Raw genomic sequence first — 17,368 nt, 5'->3', positions numbered from 1 at the left:
CACTGCTTCGCCTGCTCAAAAATATCTGCTGCCTACCTCTTGGACAAATCTGGTGCTCTACCCCTTGCAAAAATAGTGGCATCGTCAGCAAACATGAGGATGTAGCAATGGATCTGGAAACGTTTTGCAACAGAATGAATATGCTTTGTTAAATTGAGAAACCACTCACCAATAACTTACTTATTTTTTCCTTAGTTCTTCAGTCCCCGCCAGTAGTTCCAGATCTTCGGTTAGCTCTGTATGTGGGTATTCCTTCGTAAACATTCAACGACGGTCGAATTACATAACGCAGATTGATCAATTCATTTTGTTGCGTTCAGACAAGATTCGATGAGAAAATCTTTCTGTGAAAGACGTATCATGAGCTTCTGAAATTGTGAGTTTCAACGAGCTAAACTATAGTAAACTGGTATATATATATATAAAATAGTAAACCAGTTTACTATATATTTTTTAGCTCGTTGGTGAGTTTCAGGTGATGAATATTTTTTAATTTTCAAATTTTGTCATGTGGAACAGACAGTAGGTCATTGCCTGTCTACCTAATTTGTTGTTCTGTGCTATCAGCTGTTTTTGTTTCCTACGAGCGCCACCCAGCGCTGCAGATGCGCCGGTGCGGGTGCAGACTACAGAAACAGAAACAGAAGACAAGCAAAACCGTGTCGGCTGTCGGTGTGAAACCGCAAACTACGGATGTTGAGTGTGAAGTGTAATTACTATAATTGTAGTGTGTGAATTTTACTCAGTTTTTAATAATGATAGCAATTTTCGTTCCATTTCTGACAGCAATCAATTAATCAAAATACTGATATAAAATTATGGCACCTCATTCAGAAATAATAGGTTATTGGGGACCACCAACGGCAACGATTGATTGGTGTGAGAAAAACTATGAAGTAAATTTTTATGTTGCAGAAATGTGTAAGTTATTGAGTATTTTATCAATTTGTGAGCTGATTAAAAAATAATCAAAGCTATCTTCTAGCCTTATTGTTTGAAACATTATAGAGAGTCTAGAGATGAAAAAGGAAAATTATGATAAAGAATTAATTTTTACGTATGCCCACTGATAAAGTAAATTGTAGATTACGTTCTGGGACAATAAAAAATTGTCCTTAATCATCAAATACGGTAAGGCTCGTATTACATTAGACTACCAGGCTTGGTCGCCAGAGGGACGACAAGAATAAAATTATGATTGAAAGCCACTAGTGGTTGCCGTGTTAAAGCGATCTGGGACATCAGAAATTTCGATCGTGCTGACGATCCGAGTGATACATCAGCCGTCCGTCAAAATCTGATGGCCAGCTGCCACAATCTGGTTTTGCGGCTGGCGACCCTAGGGTGATGAGAACTAAACATTAACCTGGCATTTATGTATAAAAGTTTTTCTGTGAGAGCATCATCACAAGGTACCGTATGCTCGTTACTAAATTCACTCGGGAGGGATGATTGTGTGGAAACATGTTTTTTTTTTTTAATATCACTTCTCTTAGAATAAAGGGGTGTTGTAATAAGTGAGAATTTTACATCAAAAGAACAGGGAGAATGTCTTCTTCCTATTGGTGTGTGGATCATTCTTATCTGACTTTCAATTATTTTTAATTACTGATTATGTTCAACATTTTGAGGAGCAGAAAATAAAAAACTTTGACATGCTGGAAACGGTTTTTTCAAAAGATAATAAGTGATGAAAGCAAGGATTCTTCTTATAAATAATTGAAATTATTTTTACAATTGTCGAAATTAGTCTAAAGAGCGTATTTTGTCCTCTGATGATTTTCAAAGTCAAGGAGAGCGGCTGAATGGTGTGCTATCAATAATAATAGAGATCAACAAAAAATAAACAGAACGCTTGAAAAATTCAGCGACTGCTAGCCATATGATTATAAAGAGTGGAAATCACTACAGTATACGTGTATATCCATAACTACTCACTTAACTATAACCTCTGGTTATATAGTTACTATAGGAATGACAACTCTGTCTCGTATAATCCAAGCAGTGTTGCACCATAGCCTTTCTCATAGCAACCATCTTCTTGCAGTTGTAATATTTCAAATAATTTTAAATTTGCAGCCTTCGGTACACATGCAGCCGCTTCCTAACTTAAAATTCTTTAGAGACCAAAATCCGATCTTTTGACAATTTAAAAAATAATTTCAATTATTTCTGAAAAACTTTCTTGCTTTCACCACCCACGTATCTTTTGAAACTAAACCTTTCTAGCATGTCGAAAATTTCATGTTTTTTGGTGATAATGACTCGAAATTGACGAACATAAACATTAATTAAAAAATAACTAAAGGTCGAATATGAATGATCCAGACACCAATAGAAAGGAGACATTCTCCCCATTTTTTTAATGTGAAATTATCATTTATTACGATACACCATGATTTTGAGAGACGTGATATTCAGAAGAAAACCATATCAAACCATTTTCCGTGATATTTCATTTTATCATATTTAATTTCCTTTCCCTTTAATACTTCAATTCTAAAACTTTTTCAGCGCTACTAGAATATCGGGGATGATATTCTACAAACAATTCTGTGGTTAGATGAGAAATTTGCAATTTTTCACGATTTGGCAACACTAATTTCTTCGGATGGAGGTCCAAGTCTCAACTTATTTTCACAGACTATAACAAATAAAAAAATGTTTGATGTTTCGCTGGTATTCTCAGTTAACTGTGAAGTTAGTTACAATATTTAGCATTTGAAAATTCTTCACAGAATTTTTACCAATTTTCTTTTGTTATTTCTTTTGTCATGAGTATATGAGTCCTTGTAGCCACCCATTTGATGAAACTCTCCTTATAGAAAATAATTTTCAAAAATGTTAGTATAGGTAGTGAAATATCCTTGGTAAATTGACAAAGCTTTCTAAAAATCCTATTAACGTTTCAACATCTAATATCATCATCTAACATCTAAAAATATATCCAATTATATTAATTGTTTGTAATTTTTTTACAGCCAATACAATCAGCAATCTTATGATGATATTACCACCGATTTGGGGTATGGTTGAAGTAATCAACCAGGGCTTTGAATTGAGATTCATTTTTTGCCATTTCCTCCTTCTAGGTGAGTAACCTCCAATTTTATTGTATCATGTATCGAATTGACAACATACAGCCTGATATTATTATGGTAATGAATTTTCTTGACATTTTATCAAATTTATCAAGCCTTATAATATTTTTTTCTCAAAATGGTTGGGTAAAATTCAAGTTAAATAAATAAGTTGATACAACTTAGAAATTAAGCGAATGCATCTTATTATTCCAAATTGTAACATTTACATCGAAGATTATAATATTATCATTAACACATACATTTTTATTTAAATCAACAGATACTGTTCAATGAATCATAATTCGATATTATCTCATCAGCATTCTTTGACTCATTTTCATTTTTTTTCAACTCAGCATTCAATTTTGTTTGAGAATAAAAAAGTTTGATAGGAATCATCAGTTTACTCTCTCCTCAGCAAAATATTTCGGTTTCGAATTACAATTATTTCGATTTGTTCTAGAAAAAGTAAGCAAAATATAATTTGGCCTATGAAGCAACATTTTTTACCAAACTTATTACACTATTATCTATATCTTTATCCAGTCTCATATCTTTATCCTGTCCAAACTTTGTCTAGAAATAAGGAATTGAAACATATTGAATATACGCACTTAAACAATAATCCAACTAATTTGACATGAAATGGTATAATTATGATGATGCGAATATTGAAACAGAGAATAGCTAGGACGTAAATCGTTGAACACTTTTATACAAAACATTCTACTTTACAATAATCGAATACAGCACCCCGAATGCCCATTTGGTATTTTGAGCATTTCACGCCCGTACAACCTCTGATAGTAACGTTCATTTTGAACCTATTCAAACCAGCCAATCAGTGAATATGGATAGGAATGAGAAATCGCAGTTATTCAATTGCGATTAAATGGATACGTAAAAAATAAACGAAATTTCGTTCTCCTATAATTATTATGGTGAATATAATAATTATTGTTATATTCATTGAATATTGAATTGTAAATGTATAATTATTATGTTGGGTATTTGAATAATAATAATAATAATGGGTAGGCTATCAATAAAATGCAGTCTCATGTTTCACCCCCATATTTATGCCATTTAAAATGTCATTTGCTTATTTATTGCACACTTGATTGCATTTTGGTCTAGTCTAGTCTAGTGAAGTCATTTTGTTGCAGTTGTTGGTCTAGGCTCATGGGCTTTTCATATGACTCTTCTGTATGAAATGCAACTATTCGATGAACTTCCAATGGTGTGGGGTACTTGCGTACTTGTTTATTGTTTGTGAGTATTTTTAACATTTCAAACTGGAAAAACTACCATTTTCTTATCAATTCACATACTGGAACAAGATTTTTTTATTATAGGAATAGAATGAACTGGAAAACATCATTTACTAGTCTCAAGCGTTAATAAGTGAATATAGGCATGATGAATATTCATTTTAAAAATTGAACATACAATTCAAACACAACTTTGAATATTCATTAAAAATTCCCCATTTTTCCATCTTGTTAAAAATGTGATATACTCCTTGAGCGCTCCATCTGTTGTCTATCAAGTACAAGTTTTGAGCTGATCCACAAAATGAATATTTTTTCTAACTTGGTTTCTAGAAAAAAATTCAATAAACTTCTTTTCAAGAAACTATTACATCATACACACTTTCGTTTGACCTTGAACGACTTCCAATACAACAAAAATTATCACGATAGTAGAGTGCAAACTGATATTTAATTATTTATTTATAACAAAGAAACAGGCATAATTCTATTATAAACTATCCAATTTTAAGTAATCAATCATCTCCATTCAAAGACATGTTGTTTGACGATGTGTTATCTTTTGTATTGTATTTCATAAATAAGTCTGCAAATTGATTTAAAAACTACTGGTTAGGGAATAAATGTCATTGTACTTACAAATCTGTCTACTTACTGGAATTATTCAGTGAATTCGGTAATAATGCAATGCTCAGTTGAGAGATTTATTTCACATACTGAAAGCAGTTGTTAGAACATTTTTTTTCATCTAAGCTATACTCTTGTTGATTGAACAGCTGAAGATAATACTCTCTCATATGTACTTCACAATGGAAATATGGAATACTTTTAGACACACAACAATGAAACGCACAACCCACTGAAATATCTGGGTTAGCTAATTTGAAACTTATAACTTCAATAAAAATATCAAATTCTATCAACTCTTATAATTTAATTCTTTCAATACAATTCACTTTCTTTTCCAATTACTATAAACTTTGTATATATTTTTTTCAGAGCGGTTGTTAAAAAACCTGAAAATGATAAAATGTTTTCGAATGGCCGCTTGGCTATTTGCTTGGTGACATTCGCCTCATCGTTCACTGCCGTCTACCTGTTGTGGCCTCAGCCACTGCTGCAACATTCCAGCTATGGAGTTCTTGTTTTGATTTCATTCGCTCAAGAAATCAACTTGATTCGACTAAAGGGCTGTCAAGTCTGTAAAAAACTATTCATCATATCATTAACAACTTATTTGCTTGGGTTCTTCCTGTGGAATCTCGACAAGATCTTCTGCTCAAATCTTCAGTAAGTAGCCTGAGTTTTTCTTGAAATTTTGCCTTTATGGTTTATGGATGGCCTTCAGTTTTATGTTAGTTACAACGTCCTAGAAATTGTTTTTGAAAGGACGTAACTGGATTAGAGATGCATGGTCCGTAAGCGGTACCTCGTACAATGAAGTAGCAGTTCCTTTTAAAATTCTGCTTTTATTATGGATCATATTAATAACAGATCATCGTCAATATCGAGAAATTATTCAAATTTCAAGTTTGCAAATTTGTAGCCTACTCATAAAAGGCTAAAATGTCTTGAAAAAACTAACAATTCTATGTTCTTTCTTCAAGATGAGTTGGAAAAAGAGTTTGGCTAGTATAAAATAAGGATGGAATGTTTGAAAATTGATTTTCTCTAAGATGATAAGTCTGGCATGATTGATTCTTAGAGCGTAGTTCAATCTCTATTGTGTGAAAATTCAAATTAATTCAGTTTCTTTAATTTTATCCTTTTAAAATTTACAAAATCGATCTAATCGAATTATTATAATTTCAGTTCTTTAAGGAGCTCGATGAGTCCTTACCTAAGTCCGGTTACGCAGCTACATGGCTGGTGGCATTGCTTTGCTGGCTATGCAACCTATCTGCAAGTTTTCATATGGTAAGTTGATTCTAATCATTCAATCGAGTTTGATAAACTAATTCTTTCCCATTTCACCATCTAAACTAACAATCCATTCTATTTCAATACTTCTTAGGCCTCATCAGCCCCATCAGTCTGGTTTTAGATGCCGATGCGAAAGGTTGTGATTATCAGTACGCTCCGATAGTGAACGGTGGGCCCGCTCGGCTGCCTGTTATATTCTGTTTCTCGTAGTACAAGTTGACTTGAACTGTTTATTGAGTTTGCTATTTTACGGAATTATATTCAGAGTTATAATATAATGTCGTGCCTCAAATGTAACTCGGCTGCCACTCCTAACGCTGCTGATGTCATCAAGTGTACCAAGTGTGATAGCATTTTTCATGTTGAATGTACGCGTATCCGAACAAAAGGAAAGTTAGCTGGACTTGGCGCAAAAAAAGATACGTGGCATTGTGACGATTGCAATAATACAACTGTGACTGTATCTTCCGCTGACCAGGATTCAGTTCTCCAGGCCATTAACTCGCTTTCTACTCAAATGAACTCTAAACTCGACGCTAATTTCAATAAAATAACAAGCCTGGAAAGTGCCGTCATTAAGAACACTACTATTTTAAACGAATTGCAGAGTTCAGTGAATCTAGTCAAATTGGAAACTGAGAATCTAAGGGGTGAGTGCGAGGGTTTGAAGCAGTTGAATGATAAGCTTTCAAGAGAACTATACTATACAAAACAAGACCTCAGAGACTTACAACAATACTCCCGGATTAACAACATTGAAGTTGCTGGCATCCCCGTAACAAACAACGAAGATGTATACAGGATTATGGAGTGTGTTGCTAAAGCATTACAAGTGACATACTCCGAGACAGATATATCTATAGCACATCGAATTCCTGTGACAAAGAACGCTAAACACCCCTCCATAATAGCTTGTTTCTTATCGAGATCTACACGGGATTCGTGGTTGTCTGCTGGAAGAAAGCACCGATTAACGGCGAAGATGGTGGACGCTGCCCTACCGGATGGAAATGTTTTCATCAACGAACACTTAACACCTCAAAACAAGTACATTCTATCGTACGGAAAAAGATTGGTGAAAGATAAAAAAATCGATAGTGCGTGGCTAAGGAACGGAAGAGTGTGGGTGAAGGTGCATACCAACGACAGTCCTATCAGAGTATGGGTTCCAGATGACATTCATGAGGCAGTAGCTAACAGTTCACGTGAAACTGTTGAAAAAGTGGCCGGTAATGTGGAAAAAATTTTTGTAAAATAAGTCATGGATAAGCCAGGTAAAATTTTTTCTAATTCATTTCCTTGGGTCATTTAGATGGTTTTAATTTCTGTTGATTATTTTTTGCGGTATTTATTGAATGAATTCAATATTAATTCTATACATTTTATAGGATTATCGTTAGAGTAATAATTAATCAATCTATTTGCTTGTTTTATTTCCATTATTCCAGCATAAAAAACAAAAATATAATTATCAGATTACTCAACATTCTTAACCAGTCATTACTTTAATTTAATTTATCTGCGTTATCCGCGTTGAAAACAATGGTTAGGTAGGTTCAATTTTTATTTTATTTTTTTTTTCCATTATTATTTTCTATCTTGCTTTGAGTGAGGAGTAGGATAATATAGTGTGTCTCTTTTGGAGTGAATTATGTATTGTTCTCTAAATTATTTGAAAAATAATCTGGAAATATTTGAATTTAGTATAGGCCTTTTGGATCACAGGGTGATTTCATTAGAATTTAATTTACTGTAGAATCTTATTAGTATATTTACTGTAATTGTTACATGTAGCTCCGGGCTTGATTAGCTGACTTGACTTAAATATTTATTTTACTTCAACTGGTATCTTCTCTGTATAGTGATAACAGTCGAGTCTACTTTCTTTTCTAGCATTGTGCTGTTTTGTTAATTTATCTTGTTTTTGTTTTAGTTTTTATCTTGTTTTATTTCTACGCAGCTAAAAAAGAAAAGCTTAACTAATTTCCTGTAACTTGGGTAGTTATAGTGAGGTTAAATATTTGTTTCGAATAATTGCATTATTAAAAAGTAATAGGATTCAATTCGAATAATTTTGTTATCATAAAGTAATGTATTCAATTCGAATTAATAATTAAATTGAATAATTACATTGTTGGAAAATAATGATGCGATATTCAATTCGAATGATTGGCTAAAGTATTATGATTATTTGTAGTACGGTACCCTTTACAATTAATATTGATTGATGTCAATTAATATTGATATTAACGGATGTTGATTTAATCCTTATAATGCTGCTTGTAATTGCTAATAATATTGAATTATTCGAATAATTTTTCGAGAATTATCAAAAGTAATATGATATTCAAATAGTCTACTTTGAAATATTATCTATGATAACATAATTAGACTATATTGCTTTATTATCAGTTATGATACACCCTAGTGTTGGTCTAATAATTTATGGTTCTTATTTACACAAATACCAAAAAAAACCATCTATTCTGCCTCCAATGTATATTATCATGTTCAAATTTTTTCCGTACATTATGTTACATGAAATTTGTATTTTTTGTGGCGGTTGAGCGGGCGGATGGTCCCGGAGATTTTTTATTATTTTTTGTTTTAGAATTTTTTTTTACTGTCTATGGACAGACATGAAATAGAATTAGACAATTATAATACAATATTTTGTAGAGAGTATGATACATTTAATTCATTCAATTTATTTTTTAATAAAGAGAGAAGCTTGAAAATAATTCATTTAAATATAAGAAGCTACAATGAAAACATTGACAATTTATTGGTGGGACTCAACTCATTAGATTTTGAAATAGACATTATTGTGTTGACTGAGACTTGGCTCAATATAGATGATATCAAGCAACTTGACGGTTATGAAACTTATCAGACAGCAGATAAGCGTAACAGAAACGACGGAGTGCTTGTTTTTATCAAGAAATCGTTATCATCAGTTGGGAGAAGTTTGAATATCGGTGGGGTCAATGCTGTAGAAATTGACTTTCACTATGATAAAAAGAAATACTGTTTATTAGCAATTTATCGAACCCATGATTCCAATGTACAGGAATTCACTGATCATCTTAGAAATTATTGTATTGAAACCAATAAGGGCAAAACCAATATAATCGCAGGAGACATTAATATTAATATATTAAATAACGACTTACAAACAGACAGTTATTTAGATGCTTTGTACGAAAATGGGTTTATCAATTGTATTGATAAACCAACAAGAGAACAGAATAATAGCAGTACACTGATTGATCATGTATTTATAAAAAATATTGATGTGTCTTCAGTTCAGTCAGCAATTGCAAAAGTTTCTATAACAGACCATTACATAGTAGCCTTGCAAATAAATTCAAATTCTATGGATACAACCACAACTGAATCACCTAAATTTTACATTCATAGTGAAACTTTAGAATCTTTTCTCAGAGAGGAAACATGGGACTCTGTGATTGCCGAGCATGATGTTAATACTTCAGCAGATAATTTTTTTTCTATTATAAAATTTAACATTGAAAGGTCAAAAAAGCCGGTCACACAAGTGAACTCACGTTTTAGAAAAATAAAGCCCTGGATAACGGATGGATTAGTTAGGTCAATTAGAGAGAGAGATAATTTACATAGGCTTACTAAGAGACAACCCTTTAATTTAGAATTAATTAATTACTTTAAAAACTATAGAAATAGATTAAATGACTTACTTAAAAAAACCAAAGCCCAGTATTATAGAGATCAAGTAAATGATAGTGGTAATGACCCAAAAAAGTTCTGGCGCGTAATAAATGAAATTTCAGGAAGAAATAATAAAAAAGAAGGATTTCCATTAGATCATTTCAAAAAAAATTATATTTTTGATTCTCCACTTCATAAAGCGAGAGTAGTTGCAGATGAATTCAACGACTATTTTTCGCACGTAGGGGAGAATTTGGCAAAGGCCGTTCATTCCAATAGTGTTCCAGCTATTGATGATGATCTCTATAGACTCGACACGAACTTCATCTTGCATCCGGTAAATGATGATGATATTTGTAGATTTGCTTCCGAAATAAGAGGCATGTCCGCTCCCGGCTTCGACAATATATCTGCTCAATTTTTCAAACAACATATTAAAATCTTTATTAAACCCCTTAAACACATTTATAATTTGAGCATTACTCAGGGTATTTATCCAGATAGTTTTAAAATAGCCAGAGTTTTTCCACTTTTTAAAAATGGTGATAGATCCCATGAAAGTAACTACAGACCTATTTCTATTTTAAGCATTTTCTCTAAAGTTTTAGAAAGAATTATAAAATTTCAGTTGAGTAATTACATTGAGGCTAACAACATTCTTGCAGATGGACAATTTGGATTCAGGAAGGACAAAAACATATCTGATGCACTGTATAAATTAACTCAAGAAGTAGACCAATCAATAAATAAAAACCTTAATAATTTAATAATATTTCTGGACCTGGCCAAAGCCTTCGATACAGTCGATAGATCGAAGCTATTAAAAAAACTTGAAATGTTAGGTATTCGTCACAACTCTTACAATTGGTTCAGGAGTTATCTATCGGATAGAAAACAGGTCGTCCAACTGTTGGGTGTTGAGAGTAAAATTAACAACATTGAATACGGTGTGGTTCAGGGCAGCACCTTGGGGCCTCTCTTATTCCTGATTTATATAAACAACTTAGCTAAACTGCCACTTGACGGTAACCTGTTCCTATTTGCTGATGATACAGCTCTGCATGTAACCGGGGTGAATAAGGAAGAAATGTATCAAAAGGCTTCTCGTGATCTCCACCTTTTGAAGGCGTGGTTTGATGATAATATTTTGACGCTTAATATAAAAAAATCAAAATTCATGGAAATTTCTTTACGGAAAAATCATGAGCCTTCTGTTGACACGTTAATGTTACATTCTTGTGGGAATCCAGATAACAATCAGTGTCAGTGCGATTGTATTGAGAGAGTGAGTTCTTACAAGTATTTGGGAATTATGATTGATGAAAGACTTAACTGGTCAGTTCACATTGCCTATCTGAAAAATAAAATACGTAAATCCATTTACATTTTTCTCAACTTACGTCAGTTTTTATCTAAAGATGAACTTAGGAATGTATACTTTGCATATGTCCAATCGTTAATAGTTGCTGGGATTTTAGCTTATGGGGGTGCTTATAAAACAATTCTATCTCCGTTATTGATAACTCAAAAACTAATTATAAAAATTGCTTTAAAAAAACCCGTCCGTACCCCAACTGCACTAATATATGACGAGTTCAACGTTCTCGATATTCGCCAGTTGTATGTCAAGAGCCTACTGTTGTATATTCATAAATATAGAGCAGATATGTTCACGAGAGTTGCTCACAACTATAGTACTCGGTCGGCGGAGTCTTTGGGCATAGAAGTACCTAGACTTGTGGGGGCTCACTCCACTACAAACACTCATTACATTTCGCACATCATTTTCCGAAACATTCCGGCTTTCTTAAGAAGGGTAGAGGATTATTCCCTTTTTATTTATAAAAAACTTATTACTGGTTGGTTGAAGGAGATTGGCAGGGAGGGTATTGAAGAACTAATTCATTCTATTTATCAATAACTAATTAACTGATGCCCCACAGCTCCGTTTCATAAAAAGAAAAATTTCTCATATAGTAATGATAATAATAAAAATAATAATAATAAAAAATAAAACAAAATATTAAATTTGTTAATAACAATGAAAAAATAAATAAAAATGAATAGCGAGCATCTGCGATCTGTAAGGAAGCTGTATTGCAAACGATGTTTATAGTAATACAGTATTACGGTAATTTTATGGTTTTTGCTGATGAATGCGAGAGTCAATCAGTCAGTCGTGATCAGTTTTTATAATTTATATAAATAGATTTTACGCTTACCCTAGTATATGCTGTGTTGTTTATTGTAGTGCAACAATATATGGTTTCTTTGTTCCACTGATATGTGTTGTACTGTAGTTTTATATTGTTCTAGTTTCTAATACTTTTGCAATATTCTTCCCTCTTAAAGTATAGTATTCTCTCTTATAGTATATTCTCTAAAGTATATTCTCTCTTAAAGTATATTCTCTGGTATATTCTCTAGTATAAAGTATATTCTCTCTATAAGTATAAAATGCTTATTTTAAGTAACAATATAGGCTATTAGGCCTATATTTAAATAGTATTGGCTATTTTAACAGACTCCATGTACCACACACAGGCTCTGGCCTAAGTGGTTGTGATGCATAATATTTTTAGAATTTGTTCTGCCTAAAGTATACACTGTTTGTAAAATTATGTTATGTTATTGAGTTATAAGTTTTTTTCTTGTATTTTTGTTATATGCAAAATAAAAGCCAATTTGATTTGATTTGATTTGATTTGATTTCATTAATGAATAAATAATTCTTCAAAAGCATTCTAAAGCCGCGTTTACACCAAAGCTATTAACAAAATGTTAATAACTTATCCATATAGATTCTATTAGATTGAACGAAACTTGACAAACACATATGATCATCATGTTTATGATAAGTTATGTTCAATCTAATAGAATCTATAAGAATTAAGTTATTAACATTTTGTTAATAACTTTCATGTAAACGCAGCTTTAGCCAAGCACATTTTGATTACCTAGCAACACATAAAAGGAATCATTCAGAACTTATTTAGTAGCTGGTTTTTAGTTCACGAAATCTACTTAGCTAACAAGAATCATACATGAAATAGCTCCTAGAATCATGTTGTCATATTATTTGAAAAAAAATTGTTTAACAATTAAGTTAATTGTAACTTTGAGGCAACTTCCCAACTGCAGGTGAGGGTAATCATGCTAAGGATCATGGTGAGGCACTAACTATAAAATTGGTAAATTCTGTGTAGTTTTCATTGTAGTTCTAGTCGAATTAGTAAAGGAGTTGTTTAGTGAAGAGGTAGGTCTGTATGGCTTTACAAGTTTCATATTGTATCCGAACAGTAATGAGCTTGTAAATGATTCAGTAAAGATGCCTCACACGGTTGCCATTGATTGTCCAATCTTCAAGTTTATTAAATTTTATTTTATTATCAATTTCGTAAGTTATTTATAAATACCACAGATTTCCACCTTAGGTTTTCTTCCTCTTTCAGAGAGAACTATTAAAGTAAATATTTTTTCAATTACTAACCTTTTGATTAGCTCCTAACTTGATTTCTCACTTTTCCAGCATACATTCCAACTATGACTTTAAAAAGAGCAAAAAGGAGAAAAGGAAGTTGGAGCTATGTCAGATGGGCTTCGGATTGAGGTGGTTCAAACCCGAGAAGAGTCGCTGAACGTGGCAAATAGTTAGAGCAGAGCCTACACATTCACGGATTTCGCCCGAGCCGAGCAGAGCCGCGCAGAGCCGCGCCAGTAGCCCTGGGCGGACGGATTTGGCCTGGCTCGGCTGGCAAGAAAAGACAGGCAAAATCCGTGAGCCAAATCCTTAGGTGTGTAGGGCCCTTTATAGTGACGGCAGCCCCAACGAAAAGCTTTATTTGAATTTAAGTAATTATTGTTATCATGTGACCATCCGTCCAACTCCTTTGGTCATTGATATATATTACCCACAATACTTTGACCATTTCAAACTTTCAAATCGATCATTGACATTGATTACTATGGAATGCACATAACATTCTAAAAAAATTATGACCCACATATTTAAAAATAAATGTAGATTGATCTAAACCATTGCTCTTTCATTATAAGAATTTAATTTTGTAAAATCTAATATTTGTAACGATTCATTATCAATGCATACTCAATATTTTCAAATACATTTTTAACTAAATTCAATGTAATTTATTACTCAATTAAGAATTTTGTATCACATTCTCTTTTTATAGTAGGCTATAAAAGTAGACAATCTCATTTCCAATCATATCTATTGAATAACAATAAATATGTAAGTCGATTGTTCCATTTAAAGACCAAATTTATTGGAAACAATTTTATATAAATAAATTAATTCAATTATATAAATATCAATTGATTTCATTTTCATCCTGAATAAATTTAGAATTTCGTTATTTTGTTCTTATGTTATTGAAGACTTTTAACGAGCTTGTACAGCTACTTATTACAGTAGGCCTATTGTATTATGGCCAACAATTATCATTTGTGAGGAGTCATGCATGTGGCACTGCTGTTCAAATAGCTTTTTTCTATTGATAAAAGACTACAAAGTTGCTAGTTTTAGAGCCTGTTCGTGATAATTTCTTAGTTTACAGAGAAGTGTCCAGTACCTTTTTTCATGCAAATAACTCTCACCAGAGATATTATGTGTCAGATAGTATTCTCATCTTAATATTCTTTCAGGGAAACGAAAAGTAAGACTTTTTCTCATACATAGGAAAAAAACAGTTTTATTTATTTAAGAAATACAAACTCCAACACAATCGTACAATTAAATTACTATAATTATAATAATTTAAATTATTACATTTTTATAATAATTATCATTATATTAGGATCACTATTGTTGATATAATTCAAAAGAACCTGCATACTAATATCTGTACTTATAGTACTATTTGAATTTAATTCAAGTTTCAGCTTTCTACTTTCATTTTTATGAAAAATCAACTAATCTTAATCTTTATAAAAATAGTTCTGGTTTAGAACCATTTGATCATGAGTGTAACTCAAATTGATTATAGAAGATGAATTGATTGATTGTCATCTCTACAAGAAATTGTAGCTTTAATTGTTTGATAGAATATAATAATATAATAGATTGTGAATTTCTTGGTCCAATTAACTATGTGATAAACTATTCAACTAATCATTATAATATCAATGTGGTAACTTGAATCGAGAAAATTCTGAATTTTCGTGGGTTCTTAGGTGAGAGGTATACAAAACAAATTATCAGGTGAAACAAAACATAATTCTATGGCAAGATTAATCAAACAAATAGAAACTACTGTATCTGAATAATATCAGCTTATTGGATTAGAATTCGGTATCGTCATTTCATTTTCTGGGGAGAAAACAAACCCCTGTACCATGATATTTCCATCTTGAAGAAATACTTATTAATACTAGTATTATTCGATTATTAAAATTCATATTATAATAGTAGATAATGTAGACATTGAGCCACAATATCATGGAAAATAATTCTGTTGAATTGCTCTTGTACAGCATTCTATACTGTCGTTGATTGAGAATCAACACATGACATACCAGTCTAACAAAGTCTTCTTAGATAAGTTTAAACTCAATTTCATCGAATAATAGATCTAGTTTAAAACATGCAGTCTGCTCATAGGATTCATCTTGATTCCCATGACCAAACTCCCTAAATATAGGACATTTTTTAAAATAGTAAAATCTAATAATTAAAATTATAAGTATACTGGCCTTCAGTCCTTTAGTAGAAAATAGGGAAAACACTTCAACGTTTAGCTAGCGTTTGTAATCCCTTTAAAATTTATAATACAGAAATAGAATAAAATGGAATTAAAATAGTACTCTTTTTAAAAAAACCTTTTTTTTAAAGTATCATTTCTCATTTTTTAAAGCGTACTAGTTTTATTCCATCTTATTCTATTACTTAAAGTAACTCTTGCTATTTATAATAATAATAATAATACAAAAAATATACTAAGTTACTATTTGAGAACAATTGATTTTTCAAATAATTACCTATGCTTTGTGATTTATCAATTCTATCATTTTGAGTATTTCCTTACAATAAGGTTACTCCAAGAACCGCCATAGAGAATAATTCACATTGTAACGGAAATATTTACGGTTTTTCCATCCCACGTCATCACGTGAATACATATTTTTGGTGCTGAAACAATTGTTCAATAATATTTTTAGAAGCTGTTGTACATAATTCAAGTACTTTTTATTACGAATGCGACGTTTTCTCTGTTGTCTCATCAATATATTATATATGTTATTCTCTATGAAATGAATGGGCTTGAAGTATTCGTTTGTATTGGAAATGGAGTTGAAAATTGTTCTAATCTTTGCTGTGTGGTGTTGTAATGAAGAGGCTGCCAGCTCTCGAGTAGCCGAATCCCATTTCTTGAACCCTCACCTTGTACTTGCACCCTGGTTGCAGGCAAGTCAGCTCCAAGTAAGTGTTCTACAAACAAATCGATCATTTTAAAATAATGCTAACTTATGTTGATGTATTACAATGTGTGAGTGACCTCTAATATGGCCATATAGGGGTAGGGCGTAGTGCCCATCTAGGGAGGGTGATGTTTTCAAGCTACTACCTTTTTCTGCAACTAATCACCTATAGTCCCCAGGCAACGAATGCTCGAATAAAGGTATAGAAGGAAAAATTTGGAACACAATTTTCAACTTCACAGCTCTTTTAAGGATAGTAAGAGGATTAACATATCAAAAGTCCTCACCCCTACCCCCTGTGCTAAAGGGGTGGGGGTGGTTTGAAATAACCATTTTTTTCATTTTTCGCATATATCTTGGAAACTATGCACCTTATAAACGTTTGTATTCTATGCAAAATTGAAGCTTAACAAATTACCAACAAGTTTTGTCCGTTACATTTTTTCCATATCTCTCATAGTTTCTGAGTTATCCGCTCTTGAAAGTGAGACATTTTTTGATAAAACACTTCTGCCTCCATTTTTTTCATTTTTCGGCCTTATAATTTTCGAACGATTGAAGAAAAAAATCCGTGCTGATTATGAGCTGATAGAACATCGAATTATCTTCAATTTGATGTTCTATCAAAATTATCTTCAATTTGATGTATATTTTCACTATTTCACACATTTCCCTACGACTGTTGCAGCAGTTTTAGTGTTGAGAGTGAAATTTTCTGTTCAGTTGACAATGAAATTTGGAGGGAATGTTTGGAACACAATTTTCGACTTCGCAGCTTTGTCGAGACTAGTTTGGAGGTGAGCATATCAAAAATCCCAACCCCTACATCATGTTCTGAAGGGATGAGGGTGGTTTGAAAGTTGTATTTACCACTTATTAATTACATGCTTATATCTTGGAAACAATGTGTTCTATAATAAACTACATAAAAATAAAGCTTAATCAATTTCCTACAAGTTTTGTTTG

The 17,368-nt window shown here is 32.1% G+C and overlaps 2 protein-coding genes across 2 annotated transcripts in view; one reads left to right on the top strand and one right to left on the bottom strand.

Moving 5' to 3' along the window:
• The first annotated feature begins 608 nt into the window (after positions 1 to 608).
• Positions 609 to 15,905, top strand: LOC111054288 (alkaline ceramidase 3). Its single transcript, XM_039420459.1, has 6 exons — positions 609 to 921; positions 2,982 to 3,092; positions 4,250 to 4,355; positions 5,354 to 5,644; positions 6,167 to 6,271; positions 13,494 to 15,905. Exons 1-6 carry the CDS (start codon positions 819 to 821, stop codon positions 13,600 to 13,602), a joined length of 825 nt encoding a protein of 274 aa, XP_039276393.1. The 5' UTR covers positions 609 to 818; the 3' UTR covers positions 13,603 to 15,905.
• LOC111054289 (anosmin-1) overlaps positions 15,161 to 17,368 on the bottom strand; it is a 54,594-nt gene continuing 52,386 nt past the window's right edge. Inside the window, exon 8 of the mRNA XM_022341280.2 lies at positions 15,161 to 16,412. Within this exon, the coding sequence (XP_022196972.2) occupies positions 16,287 to 16,412 (126 nt within the window). The 3' untranslated portion in view covers positions 15,161 to 16,286. The remainder of the gene's footprint in view (positions 16,413 to 17,368) is intronic.

This window comes from Nilaparvata lugens, chromosome 1 (assembly GCF_014356525.2).
Source record: "Nilaparvata lugens isolate BPH chromosome 1, ASM1435652v1, whole genome shotgun sequence".
NCBI classification, from domain to species: Eukaryota; Metazoa; Arthropoda; class Insecta; order Hemiptera; family Delphacidae; genus Nilaparvata; species Nilaparvata lugens.
The sequence above is the reverse complement of the archived record's forward strand: the minus strand, read 5'-3'. Positions and strand labels throughout refer to the sequence as shown.

Excerpts from the sequence above, each read along its gene's own strand:
- LOC111054288 (XM_039420459.1), top strand. The coding sequence starts at position 819 with ATGGCACCTCATTCAGAAATAATAGGTTATTGGGGACCACCAACGGCA. Across the intron at positions 5,645-6,166 it reads ATCTTCTGCTCAAATCTTCA|TTCTTTAAGGAGCTCGATGA; the intron begins GTAAGTAGCCTG and ends TTATAATTTCAG. Across the intron at positions 6,272-13,493 it reads TATCTGCAAGTTTTCATATG|CATACATTCCAACTATGACT; the intron begins GTAAGTTGATTC and ends TCACTTTTCCAG.